Consider the following 17842-nt stretch of genomic DNA (forward strand, 5'->3'; position numbering starts at 1 on the left):
AAATATTTGAGTTATGTATTGAGTTCGTTATTATATTTTACAATATTATTCCGGTTGTCGTAAAGAGGATAAGGTAAACGTCAGCTCTCTCTTGCCTTGGCCTTCCTCTGAGTGATGTAATGCATCATCCAATATTATCAGGCCAGGATGTTGTTGAGCTATATGTTTTAGGGATGCCTTCAACAAGCTCAAAGCACCTCAGGACTTAAAGATCTGTAAACCCAGGGATTAGGCAGTCTTGCATTTCTGGTGAGACACGCAAAGAGACCTTCGAATTTGTGAATTATATTCCTGGGAGATGTGTCCCAGTTTTTCAATGCTATATTGCTTTTTCTCTCTCTAGTACTCTCCTTTCAGCTCTGAAAGTACCCTTGGCAAGCCGTATCATCATCACCAGCCTCATGATCATAATTAGTAGTTGTGTAGACCTTTATATTTTAAGAGCACGCACATACTGCTTGTTTCCCCTGTGAAAAGATCGTTGTTATCCTTATTTTATAGATAAGGAATCTGAAGCTCAAGAAAGGTAAAATGGCTTTCCTGTGGCACACCCAATGTGAGCGATGGAGCTGGAACTGGAGGGTCTCGACCTTCCCCCGCCCCCTGGATGCTTAGAACATAGCCACTCAAACTCAAAGCTTGAAAAAAAGGAGGAAAAAAAATAGAGAAATAAAGGACAGTCCTTCAAAAATCAAACCAAGGCCATCAATATAAAGAATTACTTATTTCCAGTCCTTAAAATAAAAAAATCCTGACCTTGGAGAATTGTCTATAGCGATGTATTTATTACTCTCTTTGTAGTTGGTGAAGTACAGTGGCCCAGCCATCTTGTTAGGTGTGTACTGTGAAGACACCTGGTCCACAGCTAGGCAAATGGCAGCTCAGACAGGTTGAGTAGCTTCACGAATTCCACAATCATTCATTAAGAAACTATTCCTTGAATTTAATCGTTCTCCAAATGGGCTTGCCAGTTCTCATATCTTTGCTTTCCCTGACAGCAGAAACAAAATATTTCATTGCTTATTGAGTGACTAGAGAATTCCTAAATGACCGGTAGTGGTGGGGGGGTGGGTGGGTGGGGATACAAAGTTCCTGCACGTACCATTTCTGGCCTCTGAAATCTGGATTTTTACATTGCTGCTATCAAGACTAACCAGGTCACCTGGGTTCCCATTCCAGGCTTTTACTCTGTCTTACTGATTCTATTATGTCTTACTGCCTTTTCGACATTCAAGTACTCCTTGAAATTACAGAGGAAAAAAAAATACCTCATGAAGTTTTAAAAAGGTAAAGATTGGGCCTGGCCCCGTGGCTGAGCAGTTGAAGTTCCACGCACTCCGCTGCGGCGGCCCCGGTTCACAGGTTCAGATCCCGAGTGCGGACCTGCCCCACTTCTCAGCCATGCTGTGGAGGCATCCACATACAAAACAGAGGAAGATTGGCACAGGTGTTAGCCCAGGGCTAATCTTCCTCACCACACACACACAAACGTTAAAGATTGCCTCTTTACAGCATCAGAAGTTTCAATGACAGGATTCACATACAGAAAACAAGCACTTCTAGTCCCTCTAATATAATTTGGTTTAGAGAGGTAAGTTTAAGTTCATAGATTAACGTTTACAGCCATATCTATGTGAAATGTAATCTTACCCTGCACAACTTGCCTAATTACGTTGGCTCAGACCTCCAATATTATAAAAGACTGCAATCTTCCTTTTTAAAACATTAAAATAAAACGATCCGAAGATAAAGCACACAGAATGCTGACGGTGGTCACATGGTTATCTTTTTGTCTTTTCTCTGCATGCATGCTCCAGGTGGGAGAGTTCAGAGCCCATGCTGCTGAGTGGACAGCCAACGTCACAGCCGAATTCAAGGAAACCAGGAGGCGGCTGAGTGTGGAAATTTATGACAAGTTCCAGCGCGCCACCTCCATCAAGCGGAAGCTCTCCGCAGAATTGGCCGGGAACCACAACCAGGAGCTCACTCCTTGTAGGAGGACCCTGTCAGTGAACCACCTAGCCAGCGAGAGGGATGTCTTGCCTCCCTTACTGAAAACTGAAAGTATCTATTTGAACGGATTGACACCACACTGTGCAGGCGAGGAAATTGCTGTTATTGAGAACATTAAATAGCCCTCTCTTTGAAGAGCCTTAGGCATAGCCATAGGTGAGGACTTCTATATGCTCTTTATGACTGTTGCTGGTAGCATTTTTAAAATTGTGCATGAGCTCCAAAGGGGGAAAAAATAGATACACCCATCATGGTCATCTACCATCAAGAGAGTTTGGAATTCTGAGCCAGCACTATATTTTTGATGATGCTTGTTGAACGGTCCACTTTCTTTGATGAGTGGAATAAAACAAGCAATGTCTCATGCCGTTTTGTGCCCAGACTGTTTGCCTCCCTTTTTTCCTAATGTGCCATAAGGCCTCAGAATGAATTATAATTGTTTCTGGTAATAATGTAGCTTTGAGGGATCAGTCCTTAATTTTTCAGGGTCTACCTAACTGAGCCTAGATATGGACCGTTTATGGATGACAACATGTCTTTTTGTAAATGACAAGAAATTCTTATGCAGCCTTTTACCTAAGAAATTTTCTGTCAGTGCCTTATCTTATGAAGAAACAGAACCTCTCTAGCTAATGTGTGGTTTCTCCTTCCCGCCCCACCCCTAGGCTCACCTCTGCAGTCCTTTATCCCACAGCTCCCGTTTGAATACCGTACCTTGCTGGAAACAGTGTATAACATGACCGAAATGATGATGCCCGAAGAAGGAATAGATGCCAAATTAGATGGACCTTGAAGCAACACTCAGAAACCCTAGCGTTAAAGGCACTGCAGAGAAATGAGGTGCAAAGGTGGCCCCTCTGAGTATTTATTTGACTCAGGTACCAATGGTACATATATACAGTGTAATTATTACCAGGCCGGTGAAATTGGCTGCTCCCAAACAGTCTCTTTTTTCCTGGCAGTATTTAGAACTTATCTTTTATTAATAACTATACGGTTTTTTTAATAGTGGAAGAAGAAAATCCACATATATATATATATATATATATATATATATATAAATGATCTGACAGAAGAAAACTGTTAAAAATGGATATTTATTGGAGGTGATTTAAGACAACTGGTGTGAATTACCATTCTGATGAAAAGAAGATAGCAGAACAATGTGTTATGAACATTTGCTAATAAACATTATACTGCCAGCATCTATTCGCTTTTTGATGTATGAAAGGCTTATATGATTTTTTCCCGTGGGTGACTTTTGCCAGACCAGAGGAGGTGATGTGGCAGTCAGAGCTGGGCACAGTCCTAGCCTTCTGTGGGTGTACCTCTGCAGTTGTGGCTGAATGTGGGAGCAGAAGTTGCAACTGGGATCACTGTGATTTTGCACATGGAAAAATGCAGATTGCAGGCATAATTCATCTCTGACATTAGAGAAAAAGCTGTAATAGCACAATTGACATTTTGAGAGCTTTTTTTTTTTTTTTTAGATAGAAAAGGCTGATAATCCTTTTTAGTTTAATTTTATATCCTGTAACTCTTTGGATGTTTCCAAGATTCAGAACAAATTCAGTAAAGGCACCTAGTGGATTGCTACTCTTTCTTTTATTTTCATACTTAGATCTACTGTACATTGTATATATAATTTTTAAAATGCAGAAAGAAAATGATTTCCCTAAATATAGTTGCAAAACATTTCTTTTACTCTTGGGGGGTATCTGAATAAGCGGCATTCAGATTAGGGTCTAAGAAAACCAGGATCTTAAAAAACAACAACTTAACAGATGCTTATTTTCCAAAATTTAAATTTAAGCTAGAAATGTAAATATTCAGTTAACTTGTGAAGGTACTTTTATAAACTTAAAAAATTCTAACCAAAATTTTAGAGTCAGGCTCTTTTAAAAAGAAAGCTAAACCCATTTCCTCAAGAACTGTTCTGCAAGTTCCTATGGTGGAATGCACCATGTATAAACTGTGAATTGTATTGACAAATAAAGTTTGTAATTAAAGTCAGCATTTTCAAAGTCTCCTGCTTGCTGCTGAGAATTGAGGTCTGATTCTGGCTAAGAAGAACTCCAGGATGTCACTTTTCATGCTGAGTTTTTTGTGGCTCCTTCACTCACAATATACAAGAAATATTTTTGATGCGGTATTACTAACCTTGTTAAATACATGCAGAATATTCTTCTTGGTGGCTGTTAATCAAAAGTAAATATCCTGAAATTTCATTTTTTGAAATATGATATTTTAAATAGCATATAGATTCAAGATAGTTTCTATTAAATCACAACATATCAATATCTTATCGTATCATTGTTAGACCTTGTCTTGATGTTGAAGTAATCTGAATGCAGAACACAGGCACCTGAAGATTCTTGTAAAAAAAGCAAACATCCTGGCAATGTTGAAGTCTAAAGAAGGTAGTTGGCAACTAGTCTTCTAGACCTCATACTGCAAATATTTGGACTATGTACCTTGTCAGTATCTCACATGAATTTATTTTTTCATTCCCAAGCACCTTGAGGCTCAGTAAGTGTCCTAAAACTGGTCCCCAACATTATCCTCAGGATTGGGGAAGAGCTAAGACACCATGCATATTATATCAATTTTGTTTTCTCCAGCTTTATTTTGTTTACTTCTTGTAGAGAGAACATTAATAAAGATTCTAACATAGTCTAGAATTTTCTAGTGAGTTTATTTTTTCATTGGACCAGTTTAAGAGTGAGTAGTTTTTCCCTGAAGGATATTTGAAAAAAAATTAAGTGCTAGAACCAGCAAGGATCAGAAATTCTGATCTGAAATCTTAGATGTGAATTCTCTCTATCTCCTTTACAACTATTAAATGTAAAAGTGATTATTTTGGAGTTCTTTCAGTTTCTTACATAAATCTCTATACTTTGCTACATAGTTCATACCACACACCCTTTTTTTTTTCGCCAATAATATTTCACTCTTGCAATGCAGGGAAAAGTTAAACTTCTAAAGCCAAGGGGGAATTGAATAATTTGTGTCTTGGTCTTCAAAAAAATGAGGGGGCAGTGTGTAGGGCTTTGTCGCTTTCTCAAATTCTGAGGAACATGTGACATATAAGAAAGACCAAATCCCACCTCACTTTGTGTAAAAAATTCTGTAGAATCCCATGATTCTTAAGGCCAGAAGTTCAAACAGACTAAGGGAAGTTTTAGATGGAATACCGAGAAAACAAATTTAGACTTTCTGCGAACTTGAAATAGCTGTTTATGTCTAAGAACTGGAGGCCTAGATCAACTTTTATTTTTGTTTTCCTTTTTTAAAATAAATGTTTGCTGTTCTAGTGAAATCATAACTTATTTGTGGTTTGCATTCCTTATTAAAATGTGAGTATAAATTTGCTTTTGTAAAAAGTAAAAGATGTCTCTATTTGAATACTCATAACTCCATTAAAATTAATATATGATTTCTGCTTCAGCATGAGTTTACTTAAATGTCCTTTTATAGTGAAACTTACTGGCCTTGCACATGGTCGTGTGTTGGTTCCAAGATGGCATGGAGTAACATAGTTAGTTTTGATAGGAACTTTTGACAGTGACTTATTGAGTTTATCTTTTTATGGGGAAACTTCAGAAGTTCCCTCTGCTTCCTTCATCTCACCCTACCTCAAAGGTTTATACAGCTTTTGTTTCACACATGATACTTACCCACCTGCATCTCGGCTACCCCTTCCTGAAAGACAGGGATTAGTTCCAATGACCAGGAGTTTTGACACTGCTATTTCGTTTGACACAATACCTTTTGTTCACTAAGCCCCAGCTTTTACTATTTTTAATATTCATAAAACCATTTGTTATTTTCCTTATATTTTCACTGTGTGATGCTTGTCTCAATTTACAACTATTTTTTTTTTAATCTGTCATTCCTTTCCAAAGTATTTCTGTACATTCACCAAAAACTCTGCCTAGTTTTCATTCTTTTTCTTTTACACTCTTAGACTTGGATTTCTCTCTGATCTCTGTATCCAGCTAACTCCCATTGGATATTTCCACTTCTCAAATGCACCTCAACATGTCTAGGACTCTCAAAATCTCTCCGCAGACCTCGCCTTCTTTCGGCATCACCTGTTTCACTGAATGGCACCACCATCCATCTGGTTGAGCAAGACACCTTTGATATCTTCTCTCCTTCATCGCCATAGCCACCTATCACCAATCCATATTGACTTGCACCCTGAATGTATCTTGTGTACACAGCCACTTCCTTAATCCAAGCCACCACCATAGCTCCCGTTCTATTAACTGCTTTTGTATCATTCTCTGGTCTTGTCACTGATGCAAGAGTGGGCTTTTTAATATGCAAATCTGATTGTGTTACTCTCCAGTTTAAATCCACTAATTGTTCTTCATTCTTTTAGAATAAGACCAGAACCCTTCAAATGGCCCCCAGGCCTTCTTTTGGTCTACCCTATGCCATCCTCTGCAGACTCATCTTGTATCACTCTCTACCTCTCTGTATCCCAGCCCCATTGGATTTCTCTCTTCTATCGCAAGGTTTTGTCGATGTTATTTTTGCCTAGAATCCTTGCTCTCCTTTTCCTCCTCAGATTTTTTCACCTAACAGACTCTACTCATCCTTTATAACCCAGCTCAACTATCACTTTCTCTGAAAAGCTTTTCCTGACACCAAGTACCTTTGTAACACACTCTATAAAACCCTATTACTTTCCCTATTTATGATTAGATATTCATCACTATTCTTCTTTGATTATGATCTTTATTTTCCACTAGAATGTAATTCATTTATTTTAGCTTACTAAAGTACTACTTTAAAGTACGTACTAAAAGTACTAGATCCTAGCAAAGTGCATATAGTAGATGCGCAAAAAATACACAATGAACAAATGAATGACGATAAAAACAGAGATTTAACCATTGTAACTGTCTGAAATATCCTTGTGTGTAAGTATCCCAAATTTTCTCAGCTCCACAAATGTTTATCTGCCCTCTTCTAATGGCTTAGTAGTAAGTGGGATACAAATAGCAGTTATTTCTCCTATTAACTGACAAGCTGGTACTAGTTACTCATTGTGTATAAAAAAATCAAAACCAGTTCTTCAACTAGAGAGACTTTCAGTTTATTTGTCATTATACATTCTTACTCCTTGTAAGCAAGAGTTTCATTATTTTCATTTTCAAATTTTGGCTCACAATAGATACTATCAAAGCTTTTTAGTTATAATTGAATCCTGAAAATTTGTTTAGAAATTAATTGTAAAAGTATTTACTAATTCTAATAAACGGATGCCTTTTATTAGTAGAAAGCTAAATGCACATTTATTATCCTTGCCAAATAAAATTTAGCTTTTTCATGCTTAAACACATTTGTAAGCAGTCTGGGAAGAAATCCATTATTGGGCACATTTTGAACTGTATCCAATAGAGAACATTAATCATTTACATGGTATAATTTTGAAATTAACTCTATAGAGTAAACATTAGTTTTCATTCCATTGATGCCTGACTTTGGTAGATAGTATCCCTTTTTTTACTAGACAGTTAACAGAGAGTAGTATGTAGATGTTTCTATCATGCCATCTACTTTGTTTAAAAAACATTTTAGACTTTTAAATGCTATTGACATTAGACTGTGTGTTTGTGGACTTTTATTAAAAATTTTAAACGAGCATCAGTAAGTGCCAATGTCTGGTCCAGATTCAAATTTTATCATTGTCCAGGTATTTCAGAGTTGGAAAGATATAGCATCAAGATACTGTTAAGACATCTAACTAACCCATCTTGTTTCTCAGTCAGGTTCAGCAATTCAGAGTTTATGCATGCACTGAGAAAGTTTAATATTGCCAAAGTCTAGATACATACAAGTGGATTAGCCAAGTGTATGAATCTCTTCAATGATTACTTGTATGTGCAAATGGAATGTTACTCTTCTCATGGATTATCAAGTCAACATTTTTCTAGGGGCTTTAATGTTCCAGTCACTAGAAATAATGAGCCGAATAAATGTCTACTCTCTAGGCGATGGCAGGCGATGGCAGGCCATGGGTGAGACAATGACAGGCAGCACAGATGCAGGGAATCTTCTCAGTGCTGAGGCGCCCTGAACAAAAGGCTCATTCCTTTTTATGGACCCAGAGGCTGAGGGGGAAAAATGGGGGAAGAGCCAGAAGTGGAAAGTTACTGAGGCAGAGTGGAGAGAAGGGCCTAAGTGCCTGCCAGGCAAAGCCTTGAAATTGCCTTTGATTGGGCCTGAAAGATCACACACAAGATTTCAACCTGGAGCCAGACTCCCCAGAAAGAACGGTGATGCCTTCCTGAGAATTTTGTATTTGGTGATGGAAAGTCATTTCAAACTTTAAAACAGAGAGTGAATAGATCTGTACTTTTAGAACATTCCCTCTGGCAAAAGTGTGGAATAGATGCTGAAGGGGAAAAGATGAGATGTATACCAGGAAATCAGAGCAATCCTGCAGTGGTCCCTGAGAAAGGGATCCAAGTCTGAACGATACGAGGGACACTGGGTGGGTGCACTGGGTGGAGGCCGGTGCCTTAGCTAGGATTAGAATCATGGGGCTAGACGGAAGGGGGAGAAGGTTTGAGGGGAGACTGATGTTTTGAAATTAAGGCACCTACTGGGGCACCAAAATGAAAACCCTTAATGGGCAGTTCAAATAAATGAGCTCAGGTCAGGGGTCCTGGGTGGACAAATGAATGTAGGAATCGCTGACACTAGAAATCTGCACATTAATAATGAGAAGTTGAAGTCACCACAGTCAATATTGTTAAAAAAAATACTCCTAAATATTATCCCCATTTTAGACAATATATGTAGGTTAGGAATATTTCATTGCAAGTCAAAAATCTCTCGTATGAGTTAAATAAGAAGGTCTTGGAATGTATGCAGCATAGATGTTAATTAAACATTACTTGTGGGCTGGTGCTATAGTAATTACTGTGTACACTTTGTGGTAAACAGTTTTCATCTGCAAAGCATATATATGTTTGTATCTTTTTAGCGCTGCCTACACTGCTTCATTTGGGTTTGTTAATTTTAACATATGTTCCCAGGACATCCTTTCTTCTTGGAAAGGACAAATATAACTAATTCATGCATTAAAATACAAAAACACAAATGAACATGTACGTGACAACTCTGGTGGACACTCTTGGTGTTACTGGGCCAGTGGCCTTGTCCCCAGCTGCTCTGGGTGCTAACAGTTCACAGCCACCCCTTTTCTGGAGAGTATCCTTATGCAGATCAGAAGCCACTCCACTGGGAGGTTACCCAGCTCCAGCCCCACCCCAGTGTGGGCAACCCACAGCCAATCACTGCCACGAGGATAACGGAAACGCAGACATCTTTGCATTAAAGGGCACTAACTCTGTGCTGCAACTTATACTCCAGAGCGCTCTGTGCGCCCAGGCTGAGGCGGAGGCTCCAGCTGAGGCCGCATCCTTGCTTAGCGCCTTCCTCTACCCTCTCCCATTTCCCTCACTCCCTTTCTCTTGAGTGCACTCCCCCAAATATCACATGCACTCGAATCTCTGTCTCAGGCTCTATTTTGAAGACAACTGTATAAGTTATATATTGGAATGGAAGGTCAGGTCCAGGGTGGAGAGAAATAAAACTTTTTTTTTTTGTCAGTAAGCCAATGACTTGGTTCTCATTGTGCGTGATGAGGGAGCGTGTCCACGTCGCATGAAAAAGCCTTTCTAGGAGTGACTTCTAAAAATAAAAATTCCGTATGGGGCTTCGTGTAGGTAAGAGAGAGATTAGGGGAAACAATACAATATCCTTACAAAAATGTTATAGTGGATTCCATGGCTGATTCTTATGTTAATTCTAGATGTAAGATAATGGTATAGTACCAGTTTTAGTTTGGTGAAAGCATTTCTTCTGCATGGGTCAAAATAATATGATTCAAGTGCACATCTTTCTGGTATCTGCTTTGGTAATGCTTTGAATTTCTAAGCAGCATTTTACTTCAGTGTCTCTAAGAATAATCAGAAAGTTGGATTAAAAGGCAAATTTCTGAGTCCCTTCACTGGAGAAGCTTGTAAAGTAGGTCTAGAATGAAGCTCTGAAAACCACACTTTCATACATACCCCATCAGCCAGTTGTTCAGGACCCACACATTAAGAAACTAATGCAGACGACTAGGTAAATATGATTCCCCAAATTTTCATTTGCGTCAGCACAATTTTTAATAAGAGTGGATAGCAGAAATTTCACAGTGTTTTTCTCTGATATTTGACCAAAGTGTCATTGTAAATTGAGTATGGATTGATAAACTTTATAGATTGAATATGCAGGTGGTCGGTATGGAAATTCTTTGTGACAATTGAGGTCAGCCAAGTTTGCCATGGCCCACATGGAGGTTGGCCCTGAGATAATCCTCTGTGGAGGTGTGGTTAAGGAGGAGAAATGAGGATATTTACAATTCATGGAGGAGTTTGTGGAGTCTTCCTTACTGATGGTTTATAGTTAAAAACCAACTTCCCTAGAACCAGTTCCACCTTCATGCTTGATCACTTTTCTGCATTCCATTTGGGGTATATTTTCAGGATTCTGAAAAGGATAATATTTGAAATGGCAGCAGAAGACAAAAAATATTGGATGCATTAAAGTGATACAATTGTGGTGTAGGTTGGAGATATTTAAAGTTTTTCCCTTGGATTCAACAGAAGTTGCAAACTGGGTAAACCATTCACTAAATAGCTAAATTAGTGAAGTTAACCACATGCTAACTATGATTGAGGGAGACTGATTAACAGCTAAATACAACACCGAATTTGGAAAAATAGAACAATATGGCTTCTAACTAGATCAGAGTTTCTCAACTTCTGTGCTGTTGGTATTTTAGACTGGATAGTGATTTGTTGTGGGGGTTGTTCTGTACATTGTAGGATGTTTGACAGCCTCAGTGGCCTTTACCCACTAAATTTCAGTAGTATCCCCCAAAACATGGCAACCAAAAATGTCTCCAGACAGTGCCATATGTCCCCTTGGGGCAAAATTGCCTCTAGTTGAGAACCACCAAACTAAACAATTGTATATGTTGTAGTAAGAAGTTCAGTAACGTCAGCCAAGAGGGAATTACATACTCCAGAAAAAGAAATAAGTGAACACCTAATTAAATATATACAATTGAGAGATACTCATAAACTAAGGAATGCTGTTAGGGAATTGGTTTAGACCAAAAATTTGTTCAAGCCAAAGGAATGAAACCAATGAATGAGGGGAGCTAGCTAAGTTGCCGGCAATTCCTTCTGGGTCAAATAAACAGAGAGCTTCCTTGATTAGGTTTAGATTAAGTGGAATTAAAGCCATTTTTACATTGTGGTCTGAGATTCTTACATTGTCCATCCACGGGCAGCCATTATAACCAAGGGAAGTGGTTAGATAGTAAGCAGTTCTGTCTGCTATGCTTGCCACAAGCTTGCATTAGCCAGGTCTGCATTTTGGAGGTTAGTGGCCTGGGAATAAGCCAATCTCAAAATCTTTTTACCCTGAGAGTCGTGTTACTCCTCTTTGAGTCTTTCCCCAACATGTTCTCTGAGGAAGCCTACTGCAATGGCAGCCTCCCTTGGAAAGGTCTTACTCTCATCGGAATCCAAGTAGTGATTTCCTTCAGCAAAACAAAGCTCTTTATGTTTCAATGTAGGAATTAAAAAATACATTTCCTATTAATTTGTGAATGCTCTCTCCATAGAAAAGCTGAAATTTAAAGCTTTAATATTTGCAGTTTGGCAATCAGCTGTGGAACATAACCAACATTACCATGAGGGATTCTAATCTTCATGGATTATTTTGGCAATGGCTCTTAGCAGAAAAGTATCTATTTAATCAGATCCTGATAATTTCTGTCAATTAAGTGTAACAATGCCCTCTGCAACTGCAGGAAATGCACCAAAGAGCAAAGATTTGGAATGCTTTTGACTTCTGCACTCTACTTAGCCAAGCGCATCTGGGCTTTTCCAAATTCCTCTAACTGCTCTGAAATTGCTGCTTAACTAGCTGGATCTGATCTCTTGTTAATCTGACTGTGAAGAATCAAAGCTCTATGTCAGCCTTTCCCAAAAAAATGTTTAGTGAAATGTTACTCTTCAGGAGTCTTTGGGAAAAAAGAAATGCTTTGTGGTAAGAAACCTTGGGATACAGTGTATACTATATCGGATACCTTAGAGGTCCACAATTAACACTAGCAAGTTAAAGGCTTTGAGAAGTCCTACAGAAAGGAATCTATATTAGTTAATTACCCCCAAACACAGCAACTTAAAACTTGCATTTGTTATCTCACAAGGTTTCTAAAGATCTGGAATCGGGAAATGACTTAGCTGAGTGGTCTGACTCGGGGTCTTTCATGAAGCTGCAGTCGAGAGCCGTTTCAACCATAATACCTATTAACATAATCAGCCTGTAGAATGAACACAACTAGGGAAATTCTGAATTATACTCTTTTTATTTTCACTCAAGGAAATGTGGACAATGAAAAAGTATAGATTATGTACAATACATAATAAATTGGAATTCAACAAAGTATCATCCTTGGTTTCTTCTTTTCTAATTTTGCAAATATATCTTGCACATTTTGAAAGAAAGTTAACTAATATTAGTGAAGAAAGTTATGTAAATGTAAAGACAATCCTACTCATTCCTCACGTAACACTTATAATGCTCATTCTATGAACAGCATGTTGAGGTTGGAGGCACTTTTGCTGTTTAAACAACACTCTAGACCAAAGGATTTCCCCAAGTTCAAGAGAGAATGATAACAGTTGCAGGAAAGATAAAGTGATTATTGCGGCCTCCAGGAGCATTCTCTCAGATAGCTTTGAAGAATTTGTAAGTATATGAATCTTCAAAATGGAAGTAGAGGGTAATACATATACACAGATCTGTTAGAAACTGATATTCTTGACTAGACTAGTTGAACTTCCTTCCATATTTAAGAAACTCTGTTTTGGTTTTGGATAAGAGTTCAAACTTTTGACAATCTGATCCAATAAAATAATTTTTGGACAAGGCATTACTTTTCAGATAATTCATAACCCATGCTGCATTGTTAAAAAATATAAATCTTGGAAAAGAAAATTAAAACTGATTAATAGAGGTATAGGTTATATTGGTTCTCCATAGCAAAGTGCATTCCATCTTGATGAACATTTAAGTATGCCTTTATTACTTATCATATATATATGAATAGTTTATTATCAGAAAATTTTTTTCATAGGAATATTTCTAACCCCATCTAAAATTCCTTTTTCTCCAGTGTGAGAAACACGTGGTATGTCAACTGCCCTACGAGAGTTGAAAGAGATTGATATCGACCTTAAGCCAAAGCCCTGTGAAATCTATTGTGGATCCAGATAGTATATGTCACGCTCTTCTTTAGCTTTCATGTGAATATGTGACAATAGCTCTTAGAGAAAAAAGATCAAGAATGATTAGCTTAATTTTTATTTGGGTGAGTTTGCTCACTTGTACGAAGCATACTGGTGATGACAATGCAAATACCCCTATTTGCCAAAGAGCTGCCCTCTATTTCATGGCCACAGTCCAGAGTTCCTGGCCAGTCATTTTAAAGATGGTTGCTTGAGATAATTAAGAAATGATGTGAAAGAATGTGGATAGCTCAATAAAAAAAGCAAGTCATAACTGGATTAGATAAGACAGAAACATGAATTGTATACATTACTTATGCTCAATTTTAAAGAGTCTATAAATTCATCACCCTATATTCTAATGTGTCTAATGCACCACATCATACCATAGATTTAAACAGATTGTTCCAAGCTTTCACAACTTAACATACCAGAGTCTCTATTAATGTCATTCTTATTTCTTTGAAACACATAAAACTGGCCTTTGCTTCATCACACATTAAGTTCTATGGCAAATATTTTAAAGAATCAGATCTACTGATTCACATAAGTACGTAATATCACTTTGGAAATAATACATACCAGGTTTTAACTGGAATTTCATTGAGATATATGCAAAACGAATGCAAGATATAAAACGGTATATGCCATCAGTTATAAAGAAACTGCTAGATTTGGAGGAGGTAAGATCTCACTCATCCCAAGTTTTGCAGAGAATCTCATGGAAGAGCTAATAAGTGAGAACTAGTGAGAGTGATGGGATTTCGACATTAAGGAGAAGTGAAAATCTGTGGAGTCCTTTACTCCTCTCCCTGTCTTCTCCCCTACTTCCATGGGTCATCATGTCAGATTGATTGGTCTATCCCCCAAACAAGTAGATAAGTGTCACAATTAGGGATCTCCAAGAATCCTATGTGAAAACAGGGTTAGATATGCAAGAGATTTATTTGGGAAAATACTTGTACTAGTTTTCTAGGACTCCCATAACAAAGTGTCACAAACTGGGGGACTTAAAATGACAGAAATGTATTGTCTCACAGTTCTGGATGCTAGATGTCTGAAATGAAGGTGTCGGCAAATCCACGCTCCCTCCAAGGCCTCCAGGGGAAAATCCATCCTCATCTCTTCCTGCTTCTGGTAGCCCCAGGTATTCCTTGGCTTGTGGTATCATAACTCCCGTCTTTGCCTGTTTTCATGTGACCTTCGTCCCTCTGTGTCTTGCAAATTTCCCTCTTCTTATAAGGGCAGCAGTCCTAAAAGGTTAAGGACCCACCCTAATAAACTCATCCTAACTTGATTACCCAATTTCCAAATAAGGTCACGTTTACTGGTACCAGGGGTTAGAATTTCAACACATTTTTTGGGGGGACACAATTCAACCTGTAACAATCCTTATGAAGGATAAACGGAGAGGGAGCAGGAGTATCCAAGGAGCATCTGCAGAGTGCAATGCAAGTCTGACACCTGTGAAAGGAGGGAAGGAAGGACAGATTGGGTAGGAAGAAACTCAGATCAAAATACAGTTTTTGAAAAGTTCTGACCACGCTGGTGGGGAATTCCCAGCCAAGTCTGCCGTTAAAGGAATCCCACCTCAGGAAGAAATTACCTTCTTCTAGTACCCCCACTACGTTCAGGTATTGGCTAGGAACAGCCTGGAAGAGGAATGGCCTGGCATGAGTGGAACCCAAAATGTTGTAATTAGAGGCTGTCAATCAGCTATGCTTCCTGCAGCAGTTTCTACTGAAGGGAGATCTGAGCAGGGCACGTCCATGGCCATAGTCCATTTTTCTATACAGATTTGGAGAGTGCTTCCTCCACAGTTCCTGTGTGCCTCTCTTCCTGAGAGGAAACTTAGAAGAGGAAGGTTAGTAAGAAGAGATATAGCTCTCATTTCTGCAACTGGTCTTGGGGCTGCAATGAATACTCAGTCTTTTTAATCCACTACTCATGTTGAATTCCTCTCAACTTCAGCAAGTCTTTCTGGCTTCCTGATGGTGTAAATCAAATCTTTATTCCTGAAGGCTCTGAATCCTCGATAATCAGATCCACCTCAGGCTGAGTTGTAGCTCATGTCCATTCGCAGTCACAGTTGGATAAGTAAGTACCAAGAGACACACAGGTGAATGCCTGGGTTCCAAATACATTCCTCTATACCTTCATTCTGTAAAAGCTGCCCTACATTTTACTGCTGATAGGGTCAATTACTCTTACCAACATGGTGCATCCTCTTCACACCTGCAGAACCCTGGACACAAGGAGTTCAAAATGCCTGGCAGCAGCCAAAGCTTGTCTTTCAATGGGACTGGTTGTGTACCTTGTAAGGGTATGCCTTCTATGGGAACTGGAATATGCAACGCTGTGGAGTTCAGATATGGGAAGCAGAAGTTTCCCAGTGCATCATTGGGAATGACGGAAAGTGGGACGTCTTCTGTCCCTTGGTTCCCAAGACGCATGTATCCTAGTGGGGACAAAATACCATATAGAGGTCTTGATTTAATGGATAGACCGCATCCTGAAGGACAGCATCTCCTCCTTAAAAACTGTTGCCTCCAAGCTTGTGCTTTACCTGTGTTTTCGTGAGCTGTTTTAACACTCATGAAGCTAGCTGTTTCTGAATGTTGTGGTATGTTATACAAGTGGATATCATGGTCATGGTCATGGACCCACTCTTGCCCCTGCTTCACTGTGAAGTAGGTCCCTTGGTCAGATGTTATGTAGTGTTCCAGGCCAGTGGATCAGGCATTCCTGAAGCCCCTGGATAGTGGTGTTTGCTGAGGTTTTGTGAGCAGGAAAAGCAAACCCATCCCTAGCGTAGTTATCTATCCTGGTGAGGATAAACTGCTGGCACTTCCAGGATGGAGGGGCTCAATGTAGTCAACCTGCTACAAAGCGACCAGTTGGTTATCTTGATGAATAGTGCCACATTGAGGATTCAGAGTTGGTCTCTGTTGCTGACAGTTTAGACATTCAGCATCAGTAGCTAGATTGCCTTTTCAAAGTGGGAGGCCCTGGACCAAAGCTGCCATTGGAGGAATCTACATTGGGCAGGGATTGTCTGGTCCTAATATCTCTACAGTCTTCAGCTGTTGGCTGGGAGCAGCCCTGCAGAATCACAGCCTGGAGTGAACTACAAGAAATGTGTAAACTGAAAGTTGTCAATCAGCTATACACTGTGCAGTAGGTTTTCCTGGAAGGGAGATCGGAATAGGGTACCTCCATGACTGCCACAGGCAGTTTACTCGACATACCCTGCGGGGAAGTAAGAGAGTGAACAATAGGATGAACACCAACAAAGATATCAGATGGATCATTGTTCCTTGATTTGCCCGGATCTCCATTGACTGATTGAATTGAGTGTAGTTAATACGGCCACTTGTGTTCTCATTCTTAGAGAAAACCAGAACTTTCCTACTTGTATTTTGACCAGGCCTTAATCCTGATTCCACATAGACTCCTGTCTTGCTATCTATGACCAAAAGTGCATTTGTGACAAAGGGAATAATTTGCTATGGCTGAAGAGAAAAAGTGAGTGAGAAAAGTTTAAAGGTAAGTTATTGCTAAATCATGGACACCCTGAGGCTGTGGTTCTTTGACTTTCATTCTATCTGCAAATTGTCATAGAATATTAATTATGTTTTCAGTGAAAAAGAATCATTGTACCACAGGCAAGAAATCATAACTACACTTCATTGTGGAACTAGAAGTAGAAATGATGTCTCTTATTTTTAAAAGAATGTTAAATATGAAAGAAAGTATGCATCTTTTCATTGCTTACTGTTTTTTAAAGTGCATCTAGGTGGAAATCTCTGTGGGATTATTTGCAGTTTTGTTTCTGATGTCAAGAAGCATTTCTGCAAGTAAACGTATTCTACTGAATTTCATAGCCCAGTTGCAAGAAAAGAATTGTTTACCTTTCAGATCCCAAAGGACTAGACTACGGGATAAGAAAAAAAATTAAACAAGTCAGGACTGACCCAGAGGCAGGGAAGTTTCTAGAATAGCCCAGGGGTGATGCTGACCATAAACCAAATATAGCAGGAAATCCTCCTTTACCTTTTAAACGAATCTATATGTCTAGTGACTCTGAAACTAGATTAGATGCAATCATCTCAAGTAAGCTGGTATAATTACAGCATATCCAATTACATCTATTCAGAAGCCATATTTCTTTCTTTGATCAATTAAAGTTAGTAAGGAGAGATTTTAATTAGTGCCAGCCCTCTGAGAATGCAGAATATGAAGATTGATATAGCCTGGAATGTTAGTGGTTTCAGGAGTCTCATTTGCCCCCCAAATGTATTTCCCACTGTCTCCTAAAGGAGCTCTCTCTTGAAAATCATTAGAAGTAAAATGTATTTTCAAAATAGACGTAAATATTACCCCAGAGTTTACAAATTCTTCTCACTTCTGGGATGTTATCCCAAGGAAATAATTCTAGGGAGAAAAATAATCCGTAA

At 38.8% G+C, this 17842-nt stretch overlaps 1 protein-coding gene across 7 annotated transcripts in view; it reads left to right on the forward strand.

Moving 5' to 3' along the window:
* Positions 1–4026, forward strand: part of KCNK2 (potassium two pore domain channel subfamily K member 2) — a 207860-nt gene extending 203834 nt beyond the window's left edge. For 6 of the 7 annotated variants that reach the window (XM_070497506.1, XM_070497505.1, XM_070497508.1 and 3 more), the window contains exon 7: positions 1818–4026. In XM_070497506.1, the coding sequence (XP_070353607.1) occupies positions 1818–2135 (318 nt within the window). In that variant the 3' untranslated portion in view covers positions 2136–4026. The remainder of the gene's footprint in view (positions 1–1817) is intronic. The other variant, XM_070497504.1, reaches the window with a different exon arrangement.
* Positions 4027–17842: the final 13816 nt, after the last annotated feature.

This window comes from Equus asinus, chromosome 25, assembly GCF_041296235.1.
Source record: "Equus asinus isolate D_3611 breed Donkey chromosome 25, EquAss-T2T_v2, whole genome shotgun sequence".
NCBI classification, from domain to species: Eukaryota; Metazoa; Chordata; class Mammalia; order Perissodactyla; family Equidae; genus Equus; species Equus asinus.